Raw genomic sequence first — 23,819 nt, forward strand, 5'->3', positions numbered from 1 at the left:
TAAAATTGAATTTCTAGGGCCCAGCAAAAAATGTCTTCAAAGGAAAGGTAGAAATCACTTTTCCAGGGGAGACATTGCCCTGACTGCTGTGGATTCATTATATCTCAAGCATTTACAGTGATGACAAAACATAAGCAATATTGTCAACAAGGAAGAAAGCATCAAACATTCTTGTGGCCCATCTTCTCATTCATATCTAGCTTTAGACCAATTTTCCTGCTCTTCAAGTTACTGAATTAGAAAAATGTTAAACAGTATACATATTAAAAAAAGAGTAATTTCCAACCCAAAAAGCTTTCAAGGAGAAAAGTCTTAATTTTTCCCTTGTTCATCATGGTAGTATAGAATATTAAGCTGTGAAGAATTCAGTAAGGCTAGACAATATATAAACATCAACTGGAACATTTTCTACTGAGTGAAGCAATGTTCATTCTTTGACAACCCTAACTCTAAACATAGCCTATCTGTTGCATGTACTCAAAACATGAGTCAGAGAGCAAAGACAGCTAAACTTCCAAAAGGATACTTCATCTTTGTGTCTTCGGGTTACTTGAGCTCACTGAGCACTAACCACACATAAGGCAGAGATGATGACATGAAATATAAAGAACGGTAGAGAAAATGGCGAGAGAAAAAGTAAAGCTGTTCACAATGCCCAGGTCAGGCTGGCTCTGCACGGAGAGGGAGTATGCACAGGCACTAGAAATAAGCACAGCCTGGGAGATGGAGAAAAGATCATTTTATAGGGTAAATATATACGTCTAAAAAAAAATAGTTAAAGACATTCTCTCCGATTCTACACGGACATCTTCTAAAAAAATTGTAAAACACTAAGTAACAGTTTAAGGCAATCTATGTGCTGGTGATAGAGAAGAGCCAATCCTCCACTCACTGCCTAGGGAACAAAAACAAATGCTGGGTGGGAAGATCACACTGGAGTGAGAGCCTAGGGGACCCTGTTAGGGCTGAAAAATTGGATCCATTAAGCCACAATCTGAATCTAACTATTTACAAAAGGTTCACTGAAAGAAAGCAAGCAGGAGGTGCATGGGAACGGCTTAAACAATCTGTTATTAGTTATGTAATGGTAGTAATATATACTAGAGGCCCTAGGAGATAAGATGGAAACTCTGCAAACAAGGCAGTGCATGGCAGAAAAAGTACAGTGTAATAGGGAAAACTTAAATGGTATTCCTGTCTTGTCAGAGAAAGCTATTCTCTGAGCCAAAACAGGAAACAGTTTCTGACAAATTCCTAAAATCAAAAAAACAAAATAAAGTAACAACAGAATCCAAAAAGGAAACATTTCAAATCAGGAAATAAAGGCTTTCTCTAATTGTTTTTTTTTTTTTTTGACCATTTTACCTATTTGAGGTACACTCCCTAAATCTACAGCAAGTAAGAAAAAGCTTATAGGGTGTTTTTCAAAAGAAATAACAAAGCATATAATACAGGTTAAAATGGGCTTACAGTGAGTAATTTTCAGCTTTTATCAAGAGTAAATAGAATGTATGCTTTAAAAAACAGGTCTCTTAAAAGATACTAGCATTTTTTTTCCTTTTGTTGTGTGTATAAAACTTCATCTAGATAGTGAATGTTTTACTTCTAACAAATTTACTGTTTTTGGCCATAAAAGAAATTCTGAGGACATAGGTTCAACTGTGTAATTTGAGAAGCCCATTCTGGTAAATCACCTTTAGTCAATAGACACCTGTTATTTATAGGTCACTTTGAGTCTTTAAAATTCAATTATTCTTGTTGTTTACAGAAAGTAACACTTTAAGAAATCAAGAATCTCACGCACACACATACGCACGCATGCATGCACATGCACACGCGCGTGCACACTCTCACTCAAAAGTACCAAAGCAGGCTCAGGCAGCTGCAGAAAGATTACATCATAACTCAGCTGTGCCTGGATTGCTCACTCCACACTGGCAGCATTCAAGATTAGAAAAATGAAATGGCAGCACAATTGGTCAGCAGCTTCTCTTCTGGAATTTTTCCAGGTTCTTGAAACAAACAAACAAACAAACAGACAAACAAACAAACAAACGAATGAACATAAAGCTGCAATCGCTCTTGCATTGATTTCAAAACAGTAAACTAGGCGGTTTCCATGGAGAAGCAGAGCCCGTCCAGACGACGGCAACTAGAAGGTCCCCAGCCAGTGATCCTCAGTGGCTCTGTGGGGCTTACTCAGGGGGGGGCCCATCAGCCCCCGGGGGTGTTCTCCCGGTGATCAGCTCAAGATGGCCGTCGGGACCTCAGGCTGTATTCATCTCTGAGCTGTTCTGGCTGGGAGGCAGACGGGAATCCAGATTCTCCTTGCACCTCTCCAGATCATGGAAGTAGGGGTGAGACAGGGCACTGTAGGCAGATATTCTTTTGGCCGGATTAAAGGTTAGGCACTTCTGTGATAAAGAAAAAAAATAATTGACATAAAACATGTCCATTTAAATAATGTGTTTACACAGTTACACATTTGTTCATTGCCATGAATTAAGTGTGTCTAGAATCAGAATGAGTATCTACTTCATGGGACACTAAATAAAATGTAGACAGTAGCCATCTTATATATGTCCTCAATGTATAAACTGCCCTTCAGGAAAAAGCAATAGCTTTTGGGTTGCCTGTGTACTTTTACCTCCCCAGGCTTTCTCTTCTACCTATCCCAGGTCCTTTAAAATATATTATTAGTATTATCATAGTATGTATATAACTTTATTTAGGTAGTGATTTTTCTTTCTCTAAGTTTAATTATTTTTGAGATAGAGGGAGCACAAGAAGAGGAGGGGCAAACAGAGAGGGGGACAGAGGACTCGAAGCGGGCTCTGTGCTGACAGCAGAGAGCCCGATAAGGGGGCGACCTGAGCCAACGTTGGACGCTTAACTGACTGAGCCACCCAGGAACCCCTAGGTAGTGATTTTTCTAATGCTAGAAAACTTAGTGCTGTAGTCAGAGATGTCACCCTAACTTTTTACTCTTCCCCAAGGTTTGTTGATGAGTCAGGAATGGATCGGAGTTGTCTTGTTTAGGGGTAAGAGGGTAATTACTAAACTACAGTAACAATTTCTGACATATTTTTTTTTCAACGTTTATTTATTTTTGAGAGACAGAGAGAGACAGAGCATAAGTGGGGGAGGGGCAGAGAGAGAGGGAGACACAGAATCTGAAGCAGGCTCCAGGCTCGGAGCTGTCAGCACAGAGCCCGACGCGGGGCTCAAACTCACGAACTGGGAGATCATGACCTGAGCTGAAGTCGGATGCTTAACCAACTGAGCTACCCAGGCGCCCTTGTTTCTGACATATTTCTAATATCAAAAGCAAAACAAAATAACAAGAAAACAAAAAAAGGAAATACATTTTAAAGCAGGAAATAAAGGTTTTCTCTATTAAGGAGGGCAAGTAAGGGCTAAAGCCTAGGCCCAACTTACCCTGACCTGCTAGCAAGTTGTGCACTCTGGCCCAGGGCTGCACCATCCAGAGGAAATGATTCCTTCCTCTGGTGCACGTCTAGGTGCCTCATGGGCAGCAGCAATGTCCATTAGGTTCAGTTCTGGTACTAAACTCTATTCCAGGCTGTCAACTCAAGTATAGGTAGAAGGTGAAAGGGTTGGCGGCGGGGGGAGGGGGAAGGTGAACCTCTGGGGCAGCAATCTCCATTCTCAAACTGACGATTCATAATCAATTAGACACAATGCTTCCCTAATCTTAGTTCCATTTCCACGCCAACCCCAGGTAATCCTGTTCTTCACATCCTCCTCCTGTCCTTCCACCAACACCTCCAGAGTGACTAGCAGGTGGTAAGCACTAGTGGAGGATGAGTAAGACCCATCCATTGCCCAGGAACACACAAGTAGGAGAGAAACTCTACCAGCTTCTCCATCTTTGTGATGCAGTGCCCACTTAAGTGAGCTGGGTATCTGACACGTCTATGAATTTCAGTCCTCTATGTAATCTGAAGACTTAACATTATCATGGTTATGCTGACTTCCATTTAATCTGGGTTTTTGCCCTCAAGGACCTCAAAGTCTCCATCAGATCTTGACGATTAGGGACCCTTTAACACTCTGTTGAATGCTACTGACCTAGAAAAACACAAATAGAAAACTCTATATATAATTCCAGGCAAATTTGGGTCCCCTGAAATCTTATTTATCCTGAACTCCCCACCAGTCCATGGATGCCAGTTTCTCATAGTGTCTCCTGAAAACCAAAGAGCCAAAGGGCAAGCAGATGAGGGAGCTTGGTGGCAGAATGGTTCTACTGTCCCTAACAGCAATAAACATTGCGAGAAAAGCTTTGCATGGGCTGAATTCTGTAAGGACAGAAGAGCAGGGGCAGAACTCTTAAGCCTGGGTTCTCTCTTCCCAGAGTCTAGGAAGGAGAAAATTAGGTAGCGGCATTAGAGAAAGAAGCAGCCAATGTAATCCCTAGGACATAGGAAAGAAGAAAAAAAATGTTGTGGGAATACGTTCAAGATAGAGAGACATGTCCCTAGAGGACTGTCTCGGAGGAAGCCTGTCCCCACAACTATCTTGATGGCTTAGAGCTGGGAAGATGGTGGAGAGAAGGAGAAATCCTTAGCCTAATGTGGAAGTGTGTGAGAATCTCCAGTTGGAAGTCTTAATCCTTTATGTTCTACAGAGCATAGAAATGGTGGCTAAGTTCTATCATTGCTCTACTTCAACAGAGCAATTTGGATGACTTGAGAATTAATCCAAAATCTTGTTTCTCTAAGAAAATCTAATTTACTTGCCAAATAACTGTCTTATAAAATGAGCTTCTGGGATTGCTATTTAGTCAAGGGTTGAATACTATCATGGACTGGATCATTTTTCAGCACATATCCTCCTTCTTCCCACCCTTCCTTCATGGGAGGAGTGTTCTTCCCTCTATTAGAGTTGGCCTTGACCACATAACTTGCTTTGGCCAATGGAATGTGGACAGAAGTAGCAGGGTGCCTCTTCCAAGCCTAGGCCTTCAGGGGCATCATGTGTTTCTGCTTGCCCTTCTGGGAGCATCATAACAACTGTTATGAGAAAAACAGGCCTTGGGGAGCCAAAGCCCCTCTTGTTCTGGGCCCTAGAATGAGACACATGGAGAAGACCTGTACTTGACCCATAGGCTGAAGCAGAGCTGTCTATCCATCTGCGGACCCATGAGCAAGAAATAAATGTTTACTGTTGTACGCTAGTGAGATTTCTGGGGGGTTGTTGGTTATGCACCAAAAGTAGACTAATCCAAGGACCGTCCCCTCCACCAGCCCCCACAAATATATACCTTAGGCCCTGAAAGCAGTTAGACAGCAGAAACTGTAAAACTTTTTTCAGCAAGAGAATAAGTACTTGGCCTCTCCAGTTAACCATGATGGAGGGGACAAAGCTTGTAAAGATGGGTAGGTTCTGGTTGTTAAAAAATAATTTTTCCTCTGAATGGTCTTACTACTATGCCCAACTTACATATGTATGTGAGAGCATTTATAAATGTCAATGCATATATCCATTCATACATGGCTGAGCATTATATAGTCAGCCTTTATTTCAGATAAAACAAAGGACAACTCTCATAGTGCTAAACTTTTAAATGTTGTATCTTAAATAAAACAACTTCCTAAAATACCCTTCACTTTCCTTCCTTACTGAATAAATTTCAATAGAGGCAACAAGTCCTGCCGGGATCTCAGCTGCCTATCTGGTACTGAACAGCCTGCTTTCTTCTGCATTATAATAGTTCTACCTTCTGTCCCTCTAGCATGAAACAGTGAGAGCTTTCAGGGGGTTCTAGGCTTTGAAGTCTTGGGCTATCCTTTCCCTGAATGCCCTCGGATTACTGTTTTGTCCTTAAGTTGCTTCTAGTCCTGAGGTCACTGTATCTGCTTCTTATTCCCTTCCTTTGCTTTTTCTAATCTCTGTTGACACTCCTTGTCCACCCTCTTCCTTCTCTCTTTGGTAGTTTCTTTGTTCCTTTTTCTTCTTTGTTTCCTGCTACTTCTCTAGTCCAGCACTAGTGTGTGGTCTGACTTTGAAAGCCAGCACCACCAGTGGAGACACTGAATGAATGAGCATGTGGCACTGTCTGCTAGCTTTACATTTTAAGTTCCTTTTGGTGATTCCTAATGATGTTGAGAGACTCTGAGTTGTCTTTGGATGTCCCAGTAGCTGAAGAAGTGGAATACTTCACTACTAAAGTTGCTTATCATTGTGACTGACTGTCCAGAATCTTCTTCTAAGAGGAGCATTTCATTCAGAGTTCTTGCTGAAAAGGAAAGCCTATGGTGGCCATATTTTATAACACATCATCCCTCCCTCCCTCCTAGCACAGCTGACTGGACCAGGAATGCAGGCCCTAGGCAGCAACCCATATCATGGGTTGGCAAAAAAGGTGAGGCGTGTCAGCTACATTCTTCCTTTCAGGAATCTGATGTAGGAAATACTAACAGAGCAAATGTTAGTGGTGGGGGTTAGAGCTGAAAGGATCCATGAGTTAGCTGAAATTCTGATAGTCAGGGGCCAGCCAAAGTTAAGGGGAGCAGACAGCACAACTGAAAAGAAACAATGAAGAGGAGAAAAGGCCTGCAGGGCAGAGAAAAGCAGAGTTGCTAAGAGCAGGTGATGCTCTTAGCAGGACTGGGAGAGCATTTACACTCTGGATGGCTTTTCACTTCCAGGCCACATGAAACATTCCATCAAACCTCCTTTTCTTAAGGTAATGCAAATACTTGTCTGTTAATTGAAACCAAGAAAAAATTTTCCTAAATAGTAGGTGAGCCAGCAAGTGTGTATATATAGTGAGTTTTTGTATAGGAGAATATTCTCCCTTCTGATAAGAATTTGTTTCAAAGGATGTGGGCCAAAGTTCTCAGAGAGTGTCTTAGAAATAAACGGTGGGGAGGGAAAATAGCTGTCCTTCTCCATAATGCGGCAGTGGAGGGAACCGTAGAGTAAGCATCAGAAAATGAGCCCCCATCAGGTGAAGATGGGACTTAGCGCTTTCACTGTTAGAATCCGTGGCTCTGCAAACATGCCAATCAATGGCTGTGTCCACACAGAGCTAAGGTATAACATTTCTACTGAGACCTATAGACTCTTAGGTCTATATTTGAAATTTAGAATACACTGACAGAATGGGAGCACTAGCTCCTCCAGGTCTAGGAGTACTTTCTTGGCTAGCTATCATAGGTTGTTATTCAGTAGGTAAAGGAAACACTCATCAGTCACTGGGTTCTGAACACCAAGAGTAGCTCAACAGGTATACTCCTCTACCTACTTTTCTGTCCTCCACGTTAGGGAATTACATACAAGGCCAAATATTACGAGTCTGAATCTTAAGCTGAACACGAGTCCTTATTTTCAGTGAGGTATTTTATATGTGCATGGCACATTCAATACTTATTAGAAGCATATGTCTAGATGAATTTGAGAGGCTTCAAAGGCTGCATTCAAACGAACATTTAAAGATGGCAGATTGAAAGTTTGTGGATCAGACTCTTTCTCTTTCTCTTTCTATAGGAAATGAAGACATTCCAGAATCAAAAGCCACCAGCTGCTGCAGGTGTGGAAATGAAAGCTGCAGAGAGGTTGTGGCCTCGGCCCTGTGTGGTTGTGGCACATGATGCTGAACTGATGCTGTGCCCACCACCTAGCAGACCACCCAGTGGACAGGGCAAGGCTCTCATCCACCCAGTGCAGACCAACTCTGCACCGCATGAACTTACCAGGAGTAGGTCTTTGCCTTGTTCATCAATATCTGTTACGAACTTCTCAATTGGTTGAGGAGATTTTGAGTGAAAAGCCTGTCTGGGAAGGGCGACATCTCTGGGCCAGTCTTCTTCTCCTGGGAGTCCAATTACACTACAAAAGAACCACATGTGAACATAAGCATTAGATGCTATGCTGAAGCTGTTTTCCTACCAAATTCTAGATGATGGTACAGTCTAAGAGGCAAGTATGGGGGACACAGAGCCCAGGAGCCCCTCAGTTATATTACTGGCGGGATTCTCATCTCTTTCTGTCCTATTGCAGTATGGTGATCACAGGGTGATCTCAGGGGAGAATTGTATAATTCACTGGGAAGAGACAAAAGATTACTCTGGTAGCAGATACCAAATATATAGGATGATGCAGAAATGGAAATTATTATATTACCAGTAAGTCCTGATGTACTGACAGAGTAGAACCTATATGTTCAAAGGAGGCTCATAAGAGCATATAATATTTCCTTTACACCCGAGAATGCTTTTTGTATTCTGATCAAACACTCATACTGACATGCTTTATGATGCTCATCTAACATGATTAACACATAAATTTGGTTGCACTTTTGGTTAAAGAATAATTCTCCAAACAGTAATTATATACACTAGAATCAGACCAAAAAGAGGCTAAAAAGTACGTTAATCTTGTGCACATGCTATTTTATAATTTAATTTCAAATTAACTGAATTAAATTTAGCTTATATATATTTTATATTACCAAACTATTTTATGGTATTCCAGAGTAAACAATAACGAGAGACAGTATCATTTATGTTTCTGCTGAAAATCATTCTGGAATCAGAAACATGGAGAGTGGATCCAATGATATAGAAACAGCATAGATATTGTGTGTCAACTATACTCAAATACAAAAAATAAATTAAAAAAAACAGCACAGGCTTTAGAAAAGGTAGACCTAGGTTCAAATTCTGCATCTACCACTTATTGCTAGGTAAGGACAAATTAGTTAGCTTCTTTCTTAGTGTCTTTCTTTATTGACATCGACAATTTAGGGGTGCCTGGGTGGCTCAGTTGGTTTACCGTCCGAGTCTTGATTCCGGCTCAGGTCATTATCTCCTGGTTGTGATACTGAGCCCTGCATCAGGCTTTGCACTAAGTGTGAAGCCTACTTAGGATTCTCTCTCTCCCTCTGCTCCTGCCCTGCTCAAGCACGCATGCTCTCTCTCTCTCTCTCTCTCTCTCAAAATAAACAAATAAAAGAAAAAAATGATAATTTACAGCAATAATTTACATAAAGTGCATAGCACAGTGCCTGATAAACAGTACTTGTCAATATCAATACATTACCCATTATTATTATCATGAGAAGAAAATAATGCTATTAATCTAAAATGTGTGGGCAATGCATTGCTATCACGCTAAAAATATGAACTGCTTGAGTCCTACTGATATGTGACTTGAGGTTCTTCAGAAATATTGTCAGTGGCCTTATGCAACTTATACACTATAGAGATGTTATTTAAAGTTTATGTATAGATAGTAAGTAGGTTTGAACAAGGGAAGTTAAGGGACGCAAGAAATTACATCTCACTTACAGACTCTGATTAACTCCGAACTAAAAGTTATAATTTAGTGGACAGAATATATAGCTTTCAAATTGACCAAACTATTATTTTTTAAGATTTTATCTTTAAGTAATCTCTACACCCAACGTGGGTTCAAACTTACAACCCTGAGATCAAGAGGCACATGCTCTACTGACCGAGCCAGCCAGGTGCCCCATGACCAAATTACTTTAACTACAGTTAGAGATGGTGCTGGCCTGGGACTAAGGTCCTGAGATATGTTCTCCTGATTGGGTTTCCCAGGTTTTAGGAAGATGTGGTGGTGAAAATCACAGGCTCTCTGTAAGGCTTTGTTCCTCCTTCCCTTATTTCAGCAGAGCCCAGGTCACAGACCTCACCTGGGAAGAGCAAATACCCATACCATAATTGCACCTGTTACTGGGTGTCCGGGGAAAGACACTGTATGCCTGTATCTGTTGGACATGCTGGGAAAGCCATGTTGTTGAGGCAAATAAAGACAGATTCTTGGACATATTTACCAGAACAAATGAATGGAAATGACTTGGGCAACATACAAATTTGCTTAATAGCAAGATCTAGAATAAGAGCAAAGAGAAAAAAGATATCACTATTGATTATTAAAGGACATCAATGTGTGTGTTTGGATAGAATGGAATAGGCAGGGGAAGAAAAAAGAATACTTATTAAAAACTAAAAATTTTCTTCCTTTTATTTTCAGCTTTTTAGCTATTTGTATATCATTTTTTGCATATCATCACCAATCATCTAGAAATCAGTCATAATAATTCTTAGTAATAATTTAAAATCTTTTTATTTGCAGCTTTGAATATACTTATGTCGAAATAAATCTGGCGATATGGGCAGCTGACTGCCAAAAGCCCTTAAAGAAACAGCGTCTCTGTATGTATGTGTATATGTGGTATATAATTACATGTATATATACATAGCTACCTATATAAATAACTTTCAAAAGTATTTTTAAATCTATCACCTCCTCTGATCTCATAACGACCTTCTGAGACATGTAGGTCAGTTATTACTTCCTTTTTATAGATGTGGAAACTAAGGACAGGAGTGAAATCAACTGCCAAAGTCACACACAGTGAGTTCAGCTCACTCGAGTGAACCCAGTTCTCCTTATTCCAAATCCAATATTTTGTTTCCATTTAACTATGACTCTGCTCCTAAAAATGCTCTAAAATGTCACGAGCTAAAAGCATTTAGTTTCACTTTCAAAGTACTTGTTGTTCTTTGAAAGTATAAATGTCTCCAAGTGCAGAAACATTTCTGCCCTTAAGAGAATGTGAATGTGGCTTTCCTCAAAAAATTTTTTTTCAGTTTAATATCCAGTATGAACTTTTATGGCCCATATATGAGTGTTGTGAAATTCTGATAGGTCCATTAACAAGTGCTTGCATCAAGTTTCAGTATTTGGACAGCTGAATATAAGCCTTAAAAGTTGACATTTGTACTGGAAAGACTGACAGAGCACAAAACCTATAAATGGCAGTGGGGACAGAAATCATTTCTCAAGTACTTTAGAAATGACACTAGGGTGCAGCATTGTCCCTTTTCTTTATGCCAAAGTAACAAACACAGAGTAAACAGAACATAATTTCAGTGAAACAACGCCAGAAACCAAGAAGTAATATCTGAAGGCACAACATATATAGAACTTTATGGCTTCTTTTTTGCTGGCAACCTAGGGTCTCAGGCCTTTGCCAAAAGTGGAACTGGCTTTCCACTGGAAGCAAGTCAAACATGGTTGTCAAAGGTTCTTTCGGGTCCATCTCAGTGGCTTCAGATACTAAGGGGCACTAATAGTGCTAACAAGTTTGCAGACCCCGGGGCTGGAGAGAACGCCCCGGTAGTGTCAGTAAGGGAAAGGTGGTGACAGGTTTCAATGTCTGGCAAGCTGGCTTCGGTCAAGATCATTTTTCCTTTAAACAGAGTCACTGGTAGGTCTGACTTTCACAGTTCCTGCTTCAAGTTCCCACTGCACTGCACACAAAATACACAGTGAGGGGGAAGGATAGATGGAGGGCTTATCACTGTATGATCAGAGAAGCTGACATTCAGAAGCAGGGAGAACATGAGTTTTGTCTTGAATCTGTCTACCTTATGGAGTGACAGTAATAGTCACTGTCTACGCCGTAGTAGTGGTAGGAGGTGGCTGGGGGGGGAGGGGGACAGGGAGGAAGAGGAGGAGTGGTAGTCTTGGCAGCTTCCCTGGACCTGGGAAGCCCCCAGGCAATAAAATCAGCAAATATTTTTCAGGCCTTAAGGCCACCGGGTTCTGATTCGGCAGTGGCAATAGCACCAATGGAAGCCTACTGAAGCTTTCTAGTCACTAAAAGACAAAACTCAGGTTCCAGTTTTATTCCAACTGTTTTAAGCAGTCCTGTTTGAGTAGACAGTATTAAAATATAATTCTTTTCTTTAGGGATACTTTTCATCAGTTTTACAGATGGACTGAAAGTATCATAAAAATCTCTGGGATTCCTATAAAATATTATAGACCAATGATCAGGGTTATTTTTGGTTCTAGAATCCCCACTTTTTTCTTACTCCCCCCAATTCTTTTTTTTTTAAGTTTATTTATTTATTTTTGAGAGAGAGAGAGAGACAGAAAGAGAGAGACAGAGAGAGAGGTAGAGAGGGAAAGAGTGAATCACAAGCAGGCTCTGTACTGTTAGAGGAGAGCCCAATACACGGCTTGAACTCAGAAACAGGGAGATCATGACCTGAGCCAAAATCAACAGCCAGATGCTTAACTGACTGAGCCATCCAGGCGCCCTATTTCCAACCCCCCCAATTCTGATGGGGCTTGGCACAAGCACATATCCCAAAAGGATGCCATACTTTATGCTTTGTGAGAAGATAAAGCTCCTTCTTAACATTCTAGAAACATGAAAGCATACATACCCCCACATGCATAAACATGTAGACATGAATGGAACTCTGCAAATCATCAACAAGCCAAGCAACAGACAATTAGAACCAAAGAATGTTAAGCACAAGAAAGAATCTTAGAATTTATATCCAAAGTTTCATTACTCAGGTGAAGAAGTTAAGGAACAAAAAGGTTGAACAATTAAGGATGAATTATAATAATAGCTACCATTTTTAAAGTATTCATTATGCACCAGGCACTGTGTAAGCACTTTATGAGGCATTTTAAATGACTTTCTCAAGATTGCATAGTTATTTAGCAACAGATGTAGGGTTAGAATCTAGGATTCTCATTTCCTATTTTGGTGCTCCCAAGAAAAATGGGTTGTGTAGCATACCATCTTTTGCCCAGGAAAACAAAACAATGCAAAACCAATCTGGATAACAAAAGGATACTCAATGGGGACAGGAAGCCCAGTGGGCAAGAATGGGTTACCAGGCTACCAAGCGCCCCACCTCTGACAGTGGACATCTGAAACGGCCCAAGCACACAACACATCTGAAAAGAACTGGAGCTCAGCCAAATGGAGAAGGAGGATTAGTGAAAAGATCCACACGAACAACATACAAGCTGCCAGAACAGAGCCCGGATAGGCTACATGTCATGATGGGCTCTGCATAAAACAGCATGTCTGCCATGTCCCCACTCACCACACAAATAGTAACACTGTCTGAAGCAGCAGCTTGGGGTAGGAAGGACAAGAGATAAACATTTTATATGAAAGGCACTATAAATGTTTTAATGCTACAGATGCTGATGCAAAATTAGAGTTACTACTTACTCCAAGATTTTTCCAAGTTGATCAACGTCTGAACTTCCACGAAAAAGAGGCCTAGAAGAATAAAGATACACATTAAACAGGATTTTTTCAAGTTACATTTCAATCATATTGGTCATTAGCATGGTTTACGCGAAGTAAAATATTCCTTAAGGGTGAGGATGAGGTAAAGAAGTGAGACCTCTTTCCTTTGGTAAATGAAGGTTTTTCTTGCATTTCACTTCATGGTGAGGATCTCTCCTAAGTATCTGGTGGTACCTGACTCCCACGTTTTCTAACCATGGGTATCCTATTTGTACTCATTCCAAAAACAGTGCCACCAGCATATACATTCCTCAGTTTCAAAATCCTACTTAACTTAGTGAAAGGGTGGAACACATCACTGTCCTAGTCTGAACCGAGGGGTCTCTGGGCTTTGAAACTGCTCTTAGTCAGATTCTTTTCTGAGCACCCTTGCCCCACCTCTCTGCTATACAGTACCTCCTCAGGGCTTTCTGTTTCCATTTGTCCTGACGCTGCAGGGAGAAAACCCCTGGACCTATTTTTCTGATTTTCACCTTCCTTTCTCACGTTATAGAAGCCAACCATCACTCTTGGCTTCAGAGGTGACTGTGAACACACAGGCCTCAGTGTCTACACTGAGAATTTAACTGGCAATTAAATGAGCTCACTTGGTGACATTTCTGGCATTTTCCCAAGTAGATCAATACCCCTCAAGGGCAAGTACTTCTCTGGTTTGCCCCTAATCTTTGGCCTAATGCTGTACCTGAACAGGTGCTCAGTTAATAAATATTTCATTTAATATATTCCTATGGTACACACATAAATGTTTCTTAACCCCCTGCTCAATGCCTCACAGGTATTTTTCAACAATGTGCTTTAAAAAATATTTTTAGCCTATTACCAGAGACCGTACTTTAAAAATGTTATATACAAGTTATAAATATAAGTATTATATATTATTTTATAAAGCCTTAAACCTTTTAAATATTTTTTAGGCATAATAAGTAAACTTGTTATATAGATCATATATAGAGAATCCTGCAAAGTCCTAACATTTCAGTGGCTAGAAGATATCTTAAAATCCCTCAACCATAGTTTCTATTCAGGTTCTTATTCTTTTTAATTTTTTTCAGGTTCTTATTCTTTAAAAGGGTTATTCGCAAATGCAGCCAAAAATAATTAATTTGTGGCAATGCTATGGGCTGAACTGTATCCCCTCCAAAATTCATGCTGAAGTCCAACCCCCAGTCAGAGGACTGACTGTATTTGGAGATAGGGTCTTTAAAGAGGTGATTAAGTTAAAATGAGGTCATTAGGGTGAGCCCTAATCCCATCTGACTAGTGTCCTTATAAAAAGAGGAAATTTGGACACACAGGGGCATCAGGGGCATGTGTGCACACAGAGGAATGATTATGTGAGGACCCAGCAGGAAGGCAAGCCAAGGAGAGAGGCCTCGGAAGAAGCCAAATCTGCTGACACCTTGATTTTGGACTTCTAGCCTCCAGAATGGTGAGAAAATAAATTTATGTTGTTTAAGCCTTGCAGCCTTTAGTATTTTGTTATGCCAGCCATAGCAAACTAAGATAGGCAACTCCCACATCACTAATGCAGCCAAGTTCGGAAAGAACCAGGGAGACGGCTTTTGAAAGCCATCCAGACAGGTCTTCAAAGAGCAAGTTTTAGAAAAGCCAAACAATGGAATCTTAACAGCTGTTATTTCCAGAACACTAATGTTGAATCTGACATAGTGCCATGGGCTCCCCAAACATTATCTCATTTAATTCTCATAAAAATTTCAGGACCAAGGTAGTTATTATTATTATCCCTATTTGCTGTTGAGCTAACAGGATTGGAGATGTTTCATGATTTACCTAAGGACAAATAACAAAATGCAGACTTAAAATTCAAAACAGGTCTGCCTTGCCCCAAAGCCTATCTGCTTCATTATTATATTATGATACATTTATTTTGTTTACTAATGTCCTCTGCACTCATAGACAGTACCTATCGCTGAGGCTGTGGGGTGAAACAGCACAGAGAATGTGTGAAGGGCACTTTATAGAGAATGTGGTGTCTCACAAGCAGGTGTCTGTGGGATTCTGTACCCATACTACTCTGCAAGTGTCCAAGTGTCTTTAAATTCTTGCCGTTTTAACAAGGAACAAAGCAATCCACCAGACTGACTGAAGTTCTCTATGTTTTCCATAAACTTACTGTCTGATGGCCCTTCTAGATTTTTTAAATTAAAATTTTAATTTTAATTCTAGTATAGTTAACATACAGTGTTAGGTCCTTCTAGATTTTTACATTCTTCCCCCCAGTGTAGTCTTTTACAGCTGTTTTGCTCACATCTTAATTGGTACCTTATTTTTTTTTTTCCTTTCCAAAGCATAGAACTTGGGTTGCACAGAAACAACACTGCTCCTTATTTTCACACTCATCTGTTTCCTTAATATTAAAGTATGAAATTACAAAACTAAGTGTAACCAGCATTACAAGGTTTGGACGAACACAAATGACCCCTCTTTGTTTAGCAGGTATCTCACATGGCTCGAGTGATGGACATGCCAGGTGAGTAGGCCCAGAGGGAACAGAGAGCATGCATTTAATCTGATGAGCTGGTTAGGCAGCTTTGTAAACATGCCAAGCCCCTCACCCTTCATGGAGAAGACTGGTATCCATAGAGGCAAGGGTGAAATTGTCTTTGAGAATCATGGAACTGTTTAAAATCAACTGGCCGTGGCTACTGGGAAATAAACAAAGCAGACTAACTTAAATGGATGTTGTTCCCAGGTAAAAGGAGAAGAGCACCTTTTTCCTGAGAGGGTACCAAGACCCAAGCCTGAAGCTCAGGGGTAGCAGTGGCTTTTGCCCTTACTGGTTTGGTTTTCAGCTCCCTTTTTTCTTTCTTGGCAATATTTTAACATCTTTGCTAGCTCCCCTGTGCAGTCAAGCAAATGCTTGCTATATTTTATCTTACATTTGCTACATGTTTTAGCAGAGGGCTTTCAAGTCATATAGTGTACCATACTGTGAGAGCCTAAAGTTTTATCTCTATTGGCTGGACTTGGCCCACAAAATGAAATGTGCTTTACATCCTTGAGTTAGAACTGGCCCATTAGTTTGGCATCCTTTGATGAGTGCAACAAGCAGAAGGTCTTAATCATAACCACTTTTCTGTGACCTGCTACGGGGAATACTAGAAACTTGGAAGCAACAATTCAGTGTACAGCTCAAAATGACTTTTGCCACACAGGAACACCTGGCATGTGACTCTGTAGTCTATTAATTTGGCTTTATAAGAGATATGGATTAGCTTGAGTTATACAGAACCACTAAATCCTGACTGCATGCAATTAACTCCTATAAGATAGGTCTCTGGATGCAAAAACAAAGTCACAAGATGATCAAAAGGAGTCACATGAAGTGGGTAACAGACCTACTTAGTTGGTACTGGTACTGATACTCTTAGTTGACCAAAAGGTTGGTCATGAATGTGATCAAACTCTTAGAACCATTCATTCAGTTTTTGACTGAAAATTCTCAAGTTTGAGCTGGTTTTATGACAGAGGATGCTAAGTTCGTCAGGAGCATGGGGAGTTAAGGTGGATTTAGAGGAAAGATGAAACCTTCCATCATGATGAATTCTTGGGGGTGCTATGGTAGAGTATGGAAATGGAAGAATAAGATCATCAAGGACATTATATGATACAATCTGTCTTTAAGGCTCCATGGTCAAAAGTCTTGACTGTATCAGGTCTCTGACCTGTGTGCATCAGGCCAGAAGGATTGTATTTTCACTGAGGTTACTTTGAATATTTCTTCCTTCCTCAGATAAGCTGAGTTAAATATCCTTCAATTCATATAATTTATGTCATATTTTAGGTGGACCATTATGGACATAATCTTTGACTATATTCTTTGGTTTACTGGTGAGGGAGAGTTTAATTCTACTGCCTTGAATAATTTTTATAATTGTACGAATGATTCAGCTAAAACACACAAATACATGAGTCAAACTTGGCTAGTTCTTTATTACCATGACATAGGGCTGAGCTGGAAGGAAGGAAGTAGAGGGTTGAAGGACCAAAATGGGGGAGAGTAAGACACAGAAGACTGAAACACAGACTAAGCTAGAGATGATCAGACAGAGACAATGTGAGGAGGTCCAAAATAACTCTGAACTCTGTTTCTGCCTAGTGCCTAAAAATCTATCTCTTGTGGAAATCCTAGGGTATATTTATATAGGTCCTTCATGAAAACTGAAGATGAAAGGGGAATATTCTATTATATATCATGAGACAAAGGCTCTTAAAAAGTCATGTTTTTTTGTTTTGTTTTTTTTTTTTTTTTTTTTTGAGTCACTGTAGGGAGAGGATCCACTAATTATCCCATAAGCCTCCCAGGTGACATACTTACTAATTCTTTTACACTAATTACTTAAAAGTAAAATTAACAGAGGAGATATTCTGCTGAAAGCAGTAAATCTGAAGTTTGGTGTTGTATTTTTTAAAACATTTCTTTATATACACAGTTTTTGGAGGGGTTAACTAGTAAAATGGAAAGATTATGCCTATCAAGAACATTCCCAAATAAAAACTGTGCAATTGTTTTACTGGATTAATATATTAAAAAATCCCTTTATTATACAGGACTTATTTATTTATTATACTAACCTTACTTAAGGTCAGTAACTTTTATGCACTCTACTATAACAAAAAACTCTGATTTATTAGTTGCTTCAGATCACTTCTCAGTAGTTTAAGCAAAGGTTTGGGTAGTGGTTTGCAAATATTATCTGTTAAAGACCTTTGTTGCATCTACATTTCATGAAACCATTTTTAATTTTATACATTTCTTTTCCCTTCACCTGGCCTATGATCTTCCCTTTTCCTCAGAAGATTTTCTCCACACTCACTTGCTAGGACTATTCACATTCTTTTGCATAAACCTCCTTCTGCCTCTCATGGCTCTCAACCTCTTTTTTATTTCAAATTCCCACCTAAACTACAGAAGACTGTAATGGAAGGCCTTACCATTTCAACCTTTGAGGCCAATTTATTTGACAAGATAAATCATATTTGGGGGGAAATATCTGAAACTGAGTATCGCTATGTTTTGATGAAAGAGAATTTTAGGTTATTTCCAAGTATTTTCTTCAAATATCTTCCTTCACTGTTATACTTGGTAATAGTTAATGCTGATAAGATAAACTCTTTCTGAAAAAAAATTTTAATTTATACATAAAAGCATTTTTTCTAACTAAAAGGATTGTTGCCAAATATAATGGCAAATTGCATTCGTTTCAAACCACAGCAAACTCAATTTTCTTCTCATATGAGCGTAGGCACTGTCATATCAAAACAAGAATGGTTCTTGGGGTTTTCTTTAGCAAGGATTTTTCCTAAAGTTTTTTTGAATTTGTGAATTTCAGCCTTAATGCACACCACCTTCAGTCCCCCTCCCCTGACATGTTGATTTTTCAGGACTGGAGAAAGGGCATAGACTTTGATGATGGACTATCTTGGGTGTGAATCCCCACTCAGCCATTTCTGTCTGAATGACCCTAGGAAAGTCACTTAGCCTCTTTGAATCTTATTTGCTTTATCTGTAAAATGTCCAGTTTATAGCAGACCTATAAAATAAATGGCAACTAAACACACATACCTTCTCACACTCACACATGGTAGATAGTTCTCCTGCTCCTTGGCCACTATTATACACAGATGACAAAGTATTTCGCATAGTGAACCAGAAAGGAAGAGGACATTTGTCACCACCTGGTGGATGCCCAAATCATATTAAAGCCTAGTAGCTCTTCTGCTAGGGTCATACACCCTTACAACTTTTACACCCTTATCATCAAGAAAAGAAAGAAAGAATGTCAAATTTTCAGATAAAGTTTGATTAATTTTGAATTGGCAATATAATTTCTTCCTCTGTATGTAGTTTTGGCAACACACTCACGCACCCTATCTTTTAACCATGAAGTGAATTTCCTTGGGTCAAATTACAAAGGGTACCACGTTTCAGATTACACGCTTTTTTAAACAAACAACTAAAAGAACATATAAATGTCATTCATAAGCTCAATAAACAGTGGAAAACATTTAGAAGTAGGGTATGTTTTCTAGCAGATGAGACGTGTATGCTGATAAGTCTGCTATAGAAAGGAAATGATTCACGCATAAAGGAAGATGAAAAGCTTACGTTTGGTTACAATATGTTCATTGTACTAAAAAGATGAGGAAATCATGGATCACTCTATAGAACACCTCTGTAACCTGTATTTGACCTGCAGCTATGCTTTAACTGCTATCTTTCTTGATTAGTAGAGCAATTTTCCATGTTCATAAAATGACCTTTTGGAAAATATTTCCTACTATTTTATACTTGCTCCCATGTTCAGTTTTAGATAGAGCTATTATCTGTTCACTTAAAAATGTTATCACCTTTCAATTACCACCTATTCAAATAACCACCTTAAGCAGAAAACCAATTAATTGATTTACTCTGTAAACACTAATTGAGTGATCACTCACTAAGCACACAGGGCTGCATGAGGTGCTGGGAGAGAACCCTTCCCCCTAAAAATATATTAAATATAAATATTATATAATATATGGTCTTAATATATACTATACATATACTTAAATTATATTACACATTTTGATATAAATACATTACAATATAAATGTATAATATTTACAAGATCTATGTATTACACATCACCATAATGATCCTTGCCTTTCTGGGAGAGAAGAGATACAAATGCAGGATCATGAATTAAAGATGTTTATCTCATTTTGCTGGTGGGAGACAAAAGTTCAAGGCAATCATTTAATCTTTACTAGAATGTTGGAAGGTGGTCTGATTAACTGCCTTTTACAGATGAGAACTAAAGAAACTTATCCAAGGAAACTCTATTCAGTAAGTGGCTAAGTTGGTCTATCTGACTCCAATGAGCAGGAAACAGAAGCTGTGTTTTAGAAAGATTAATATGGCAGAGATTTACTGAGTCACTCAGAGGGGACAGAGACAGAACTAGAGGCGCCAGTCAGGAGGTCAGTGTATGAAAGAGATGACAAGGACCTAAACAAGGTGGACAAGCAAATGGGAAAGGCCACAAAGACATTTAAGGGAAGGTGATCTGAATTTGGTAAAAAAAAAAAAAAAAAAGGCTCAACAAGACTTGGGAGAAGCAGTGTGGTTTTAAGTTTCCAGTATTAGTAAAATCAAGCTTAATGAAAAAGGTGGGGAGAGGGTGGTGTGGGGAGAAGATTGGAAGGTAATTAATTTTAAATATGTTCCTTTACAATACAAAATAATGCATAAAACAATGCTTTGAAATCTGAGAATGAAAAACATGCAAATGATAGTTTAGCACACCTAGGTATATACCCGAGAATACTGGCAATGTATGTGCACACAAACACTTGTACATGAATGCACACAGCAGCATTATTCATAACAGCCCCAAAGTAGAAACAACCCAAATGTTCACCAACCGACAATGGGATAACAGAATGTCAACAGAATGCCGTGGAACCGTACAATGGAGTTTCATTCAGTCATAAAAAGGAATGAAGCACTACTACAACATGAATGACCCTTGAAAACATTATGCTAAGTAAAAGCACCCAGTCACAAAAGACCATGTTTATCATATGATTCCATTTATATAGAAGAGGCAAATCTAGAGAGTCAGAAAGTAGATTAATGGCTGTTTAAGTTTGGGGGGCTTGGGGGAAAATGAGGAGTGCCTGCTAATGCGTATACAGTTTCTTTCTGGATTGATAAAAATGTTCTAAAATTGGCTGTGGTGATGGTTGCCCAACTCTGTGGATATACTAAACTAAAACCCACTGAATTATACAATTTATATTGGTGAATGGTATGGTATGTGAATTTTATGTCAATAAAGCAGTTTTAAAAAATAGTTAAGGAACTGTATTTCCAAGCAAACATTACAGATTCAGAAGGACAGTAAAAAAACTAATTTAGGCCTAAATATATATAAAAAAAAAGGCTTAAGTACATGGTATTAGAATACAATGACAAACATTTATTTTACCATATATTCGGTCAAGTACCCATTTGAAGACATGTGCTCTGGAAGTTCTGAATAACCTACTAATAAGAATCTGGATTTCCCCAAACATTTGATTTATCAGATTAGAACTAAATAATAAGACAAAAAAAGTCTTTGTACAAAAAGGGCTTACAAAACTACTGTCTTTTGCTTTCCTCTGGATGGCAAGATTATGGGTGATTTGTTTTCTGCATTTTTCTAATATTCTTCACTGAGCATTTTATAAGCCCTAATAACTTTTTAAAATCAGAAGAAAAAACCCCCAACACTGTTACTTGCAATACAGTACTAAATGAATGCAATCTGCCCACCTCACTTCTGCATTCCCATGTCTTCTGCTAACCCACTTCTATTACTCGGTTACTTGTTGGTCTCTCCAGCCAAACTGGAAGCTCTCTGCGGACAGGGCCAACCCTTACTTGCTTCTGTATCCAGGGCACATAATTTACTGCTTACTCTGTCCATGACTGGCACTCATTTAATACACAGGAGTGGTTACTGTTCCCTGCACTGAGAAGGCCTTCTCTCCCTTCTTCCCATCAACGTCAGTTCTTCTCATCTCAAAATTCATGCCCTTGGTTCATCTCTGGGAAATTCAAGTGTGAGCATGTGTATTTGCACATATATATATGAATAGACGTGTAGGCATTTAGAGCCAAAACCGATTTGATTTATATTGTTGTATCTGTTTTATGCTTTAACTGGCCCGTGTTACCGTATTACTAGACGGTATCATCCTGCAACTAATGGGTATTTAAAAATGTGGGCTGGCTGACCATTGGTCTCCTACATCTCAAATGTCACCAAAATCACCTGAGAAGCAGCAAGAGGCATGCTGGATAGGAACTTTGCCCTCAGGTGCTTTACTTCACCAGGTAGGCAGGCCAGGGATGGGCTCTTTGGAAGGCAAAGAAAGAGAAGGGATGAAAAGAAGTGTAGCAAAGGCCAAACAGAGTGAAGGATTAAAAAGGGTGTGGAGGGGAAAGAGGCTCTGGAAGGAAACCAGCCCAGAAAGGAAGGGCTGGTGGGAAAGAGCAAGCAAAAAAAAAAAAAAAAAAAAAAAAAAAAATTAAAAGCCCAAGTAATACAAGGCAAGTACTAGGGCAAAAAGAAGAATCTGAGATGAAGTTCTGTCACTGAGACAGAGACAGATAGGAAAAAACCTCTACCAGGAAAGGGAGGTGCCCCTCACAGGAAAGGCCAGATGAACACAATTTAGAGAGTGTGCTGCCCTATCTGTCCATAGTAGGGGATTTGGAGTCTGGTCATTTCCTTACAAATAAATAGCTGAATTTACTTTTTTCCTTGTTACCAGATGTGAATAATTTATTTCTCCATAGAGGGCTCATATTTTACTGGACTATGTATGAGTAACTTCCTTGAGACAGACAGACAGAGAGAGAGAGAGAGAGAGAGAGAGAGAGAGAGAGTACATGAGAGAGGCAGAGAGGAAAACCCCACCACTTTTCAACTCAAAATTGAGAATTAAAACTAAACCAGACTTCACCAAACCACTTGAGACTTCTGAAACATTACGAAACTTACAAATTAATACATTTACTGACTTAGTCAATTTTATATATGACTCAAGAAGCCTAAGTGGTCATGAAGATAAAAAAAAGATCATTTCTAAGCACTTCAATAAGTATTAATTATCTATTGTTTGCCAGAAATAATCATTGCTTTTAAATACCTATTTAATTACAGAATTATCTTTCTGTTCTTCCAGCGCTAGCTTTTCTTGTCTCAGTCAACTTGAGATGCCGTAACAAAACACCACAGGCTGGTATTTCCCATAGTTCTGGAGGCTGTAAGTCCTAGACAAAGGTGTCTGGTGAGGACTCTCTCCCCAGTTCGTGGATGGCCACTTGCTTGCTGTGCACTTGCAACAAGCTCCCTTGGTCTCTCTTATAAGGGCACTAATGCCACTATGGGGGACCCACCCTCCTGACCTCATCTAACCCTGAATAATCCCAAAGGCCCTGTGTCCAAATAACATCAAAATTGGAGGTTAAGGCTTCAACATCTTAGTTTGGCGGTAGTGGTGGTAAGACACAAATGTTCAGTCCGTAACACTTCCTTCCTCATATTACTAAATACAATACCCTTCCGACTTTTAAAGTTAGAAAGCTGGACACTGGACACGTTCTTTTCCAATAGGAGCAACAAACATGATTTGTCTCATTCCATGTCTGGGATCCAAGTACTCATTTTACATACTTTCTGGTAAGTTTTCTTGCCAAATTACATGTTCATTACTCTCCCAGTGCCTCCCTTATCTCTTGCTCTCCCTTCATACGGCTCAGGGGAGTTCTTAAGGCAGGGAAGAAATGGCCGTACGTTGAGCATTTTCTACCGGCTGGGTTCCTAGTTGCATTATTACATTTTTGTCCTCACTCTTGCCCTGTTGTCTGACCAAATACTATATAATACTGCATTTGAAAGAAAGTTTTAGCACAGGGAAAAGAAATCTGAGTCAAACCTAAAAGGAGGTAACTCGCAAGGTGAAGCATTTATATCAGTATTACTAATTACCAGGAAACTGGAGGCAGTCCAGAATGTGTGACCTGTGACGCCTATTAGAAGCACCTCGCGCCTCATGGGCAGTAAGCTTCATTAACAGCCAGACATCTTAGGTTCAGTGCCCTGGGGAAAGCGGTCTTCTGGTCTGTCATATAAACAAA

General features: G+C 39.4%; 1 protein-coding gene across 2 annotated transcripts in view; it reads right to left on the reverse strand.

Annotated features, from left to right (window-relative positions):
• Positions 1-1,319: 1,319 nt before the first annotated feature.
• CDK6 (cyclin dependent kinase 6) overlaps positions 1,320-23,819 on the reverse strand; it is a 249,008-nt gene continuing 226,508 nt past the window's right edge. For both annotated transcript variants that reach the window (XM_047095048.1, XM_047095047.1), the window contains exons 6-8: positions 13,043-13,093; positions 7,722-7,857; positions 1,320-2,414 (exon numbers count right to left, since the gene is read on the reverse strand). In XM_047095048.1, the coding sequence (XP_046951004.1) occupies positions 2,268-2,414; positions 7,722-7,857; positions 13,043-13,093 (334 nt within the window). In that variant the 3' untranslated portion in view covers positions 1,320-2,267. The remainder of the gene's footprint in view (positions 2,415-7,721; positions 7,858-13,042; positions 13,094-23,819) is intronic.

This window comes from Lynx rufus, unplaced genomic scaffold (genome assembly GCF_022079265.1).
Source record: "Lynx rufus isolate CCGP_SWC_20201006 ecotype Redwood Valley unplaced genomic scaffold, mLynRuf1.p SCAF_4, whole genome shotgun sequence".
NCBI lineage: Eukaryota > Metazoa > Chordata > Mammalia > Carnivora > Felidae > Lynx > Lynx rufus.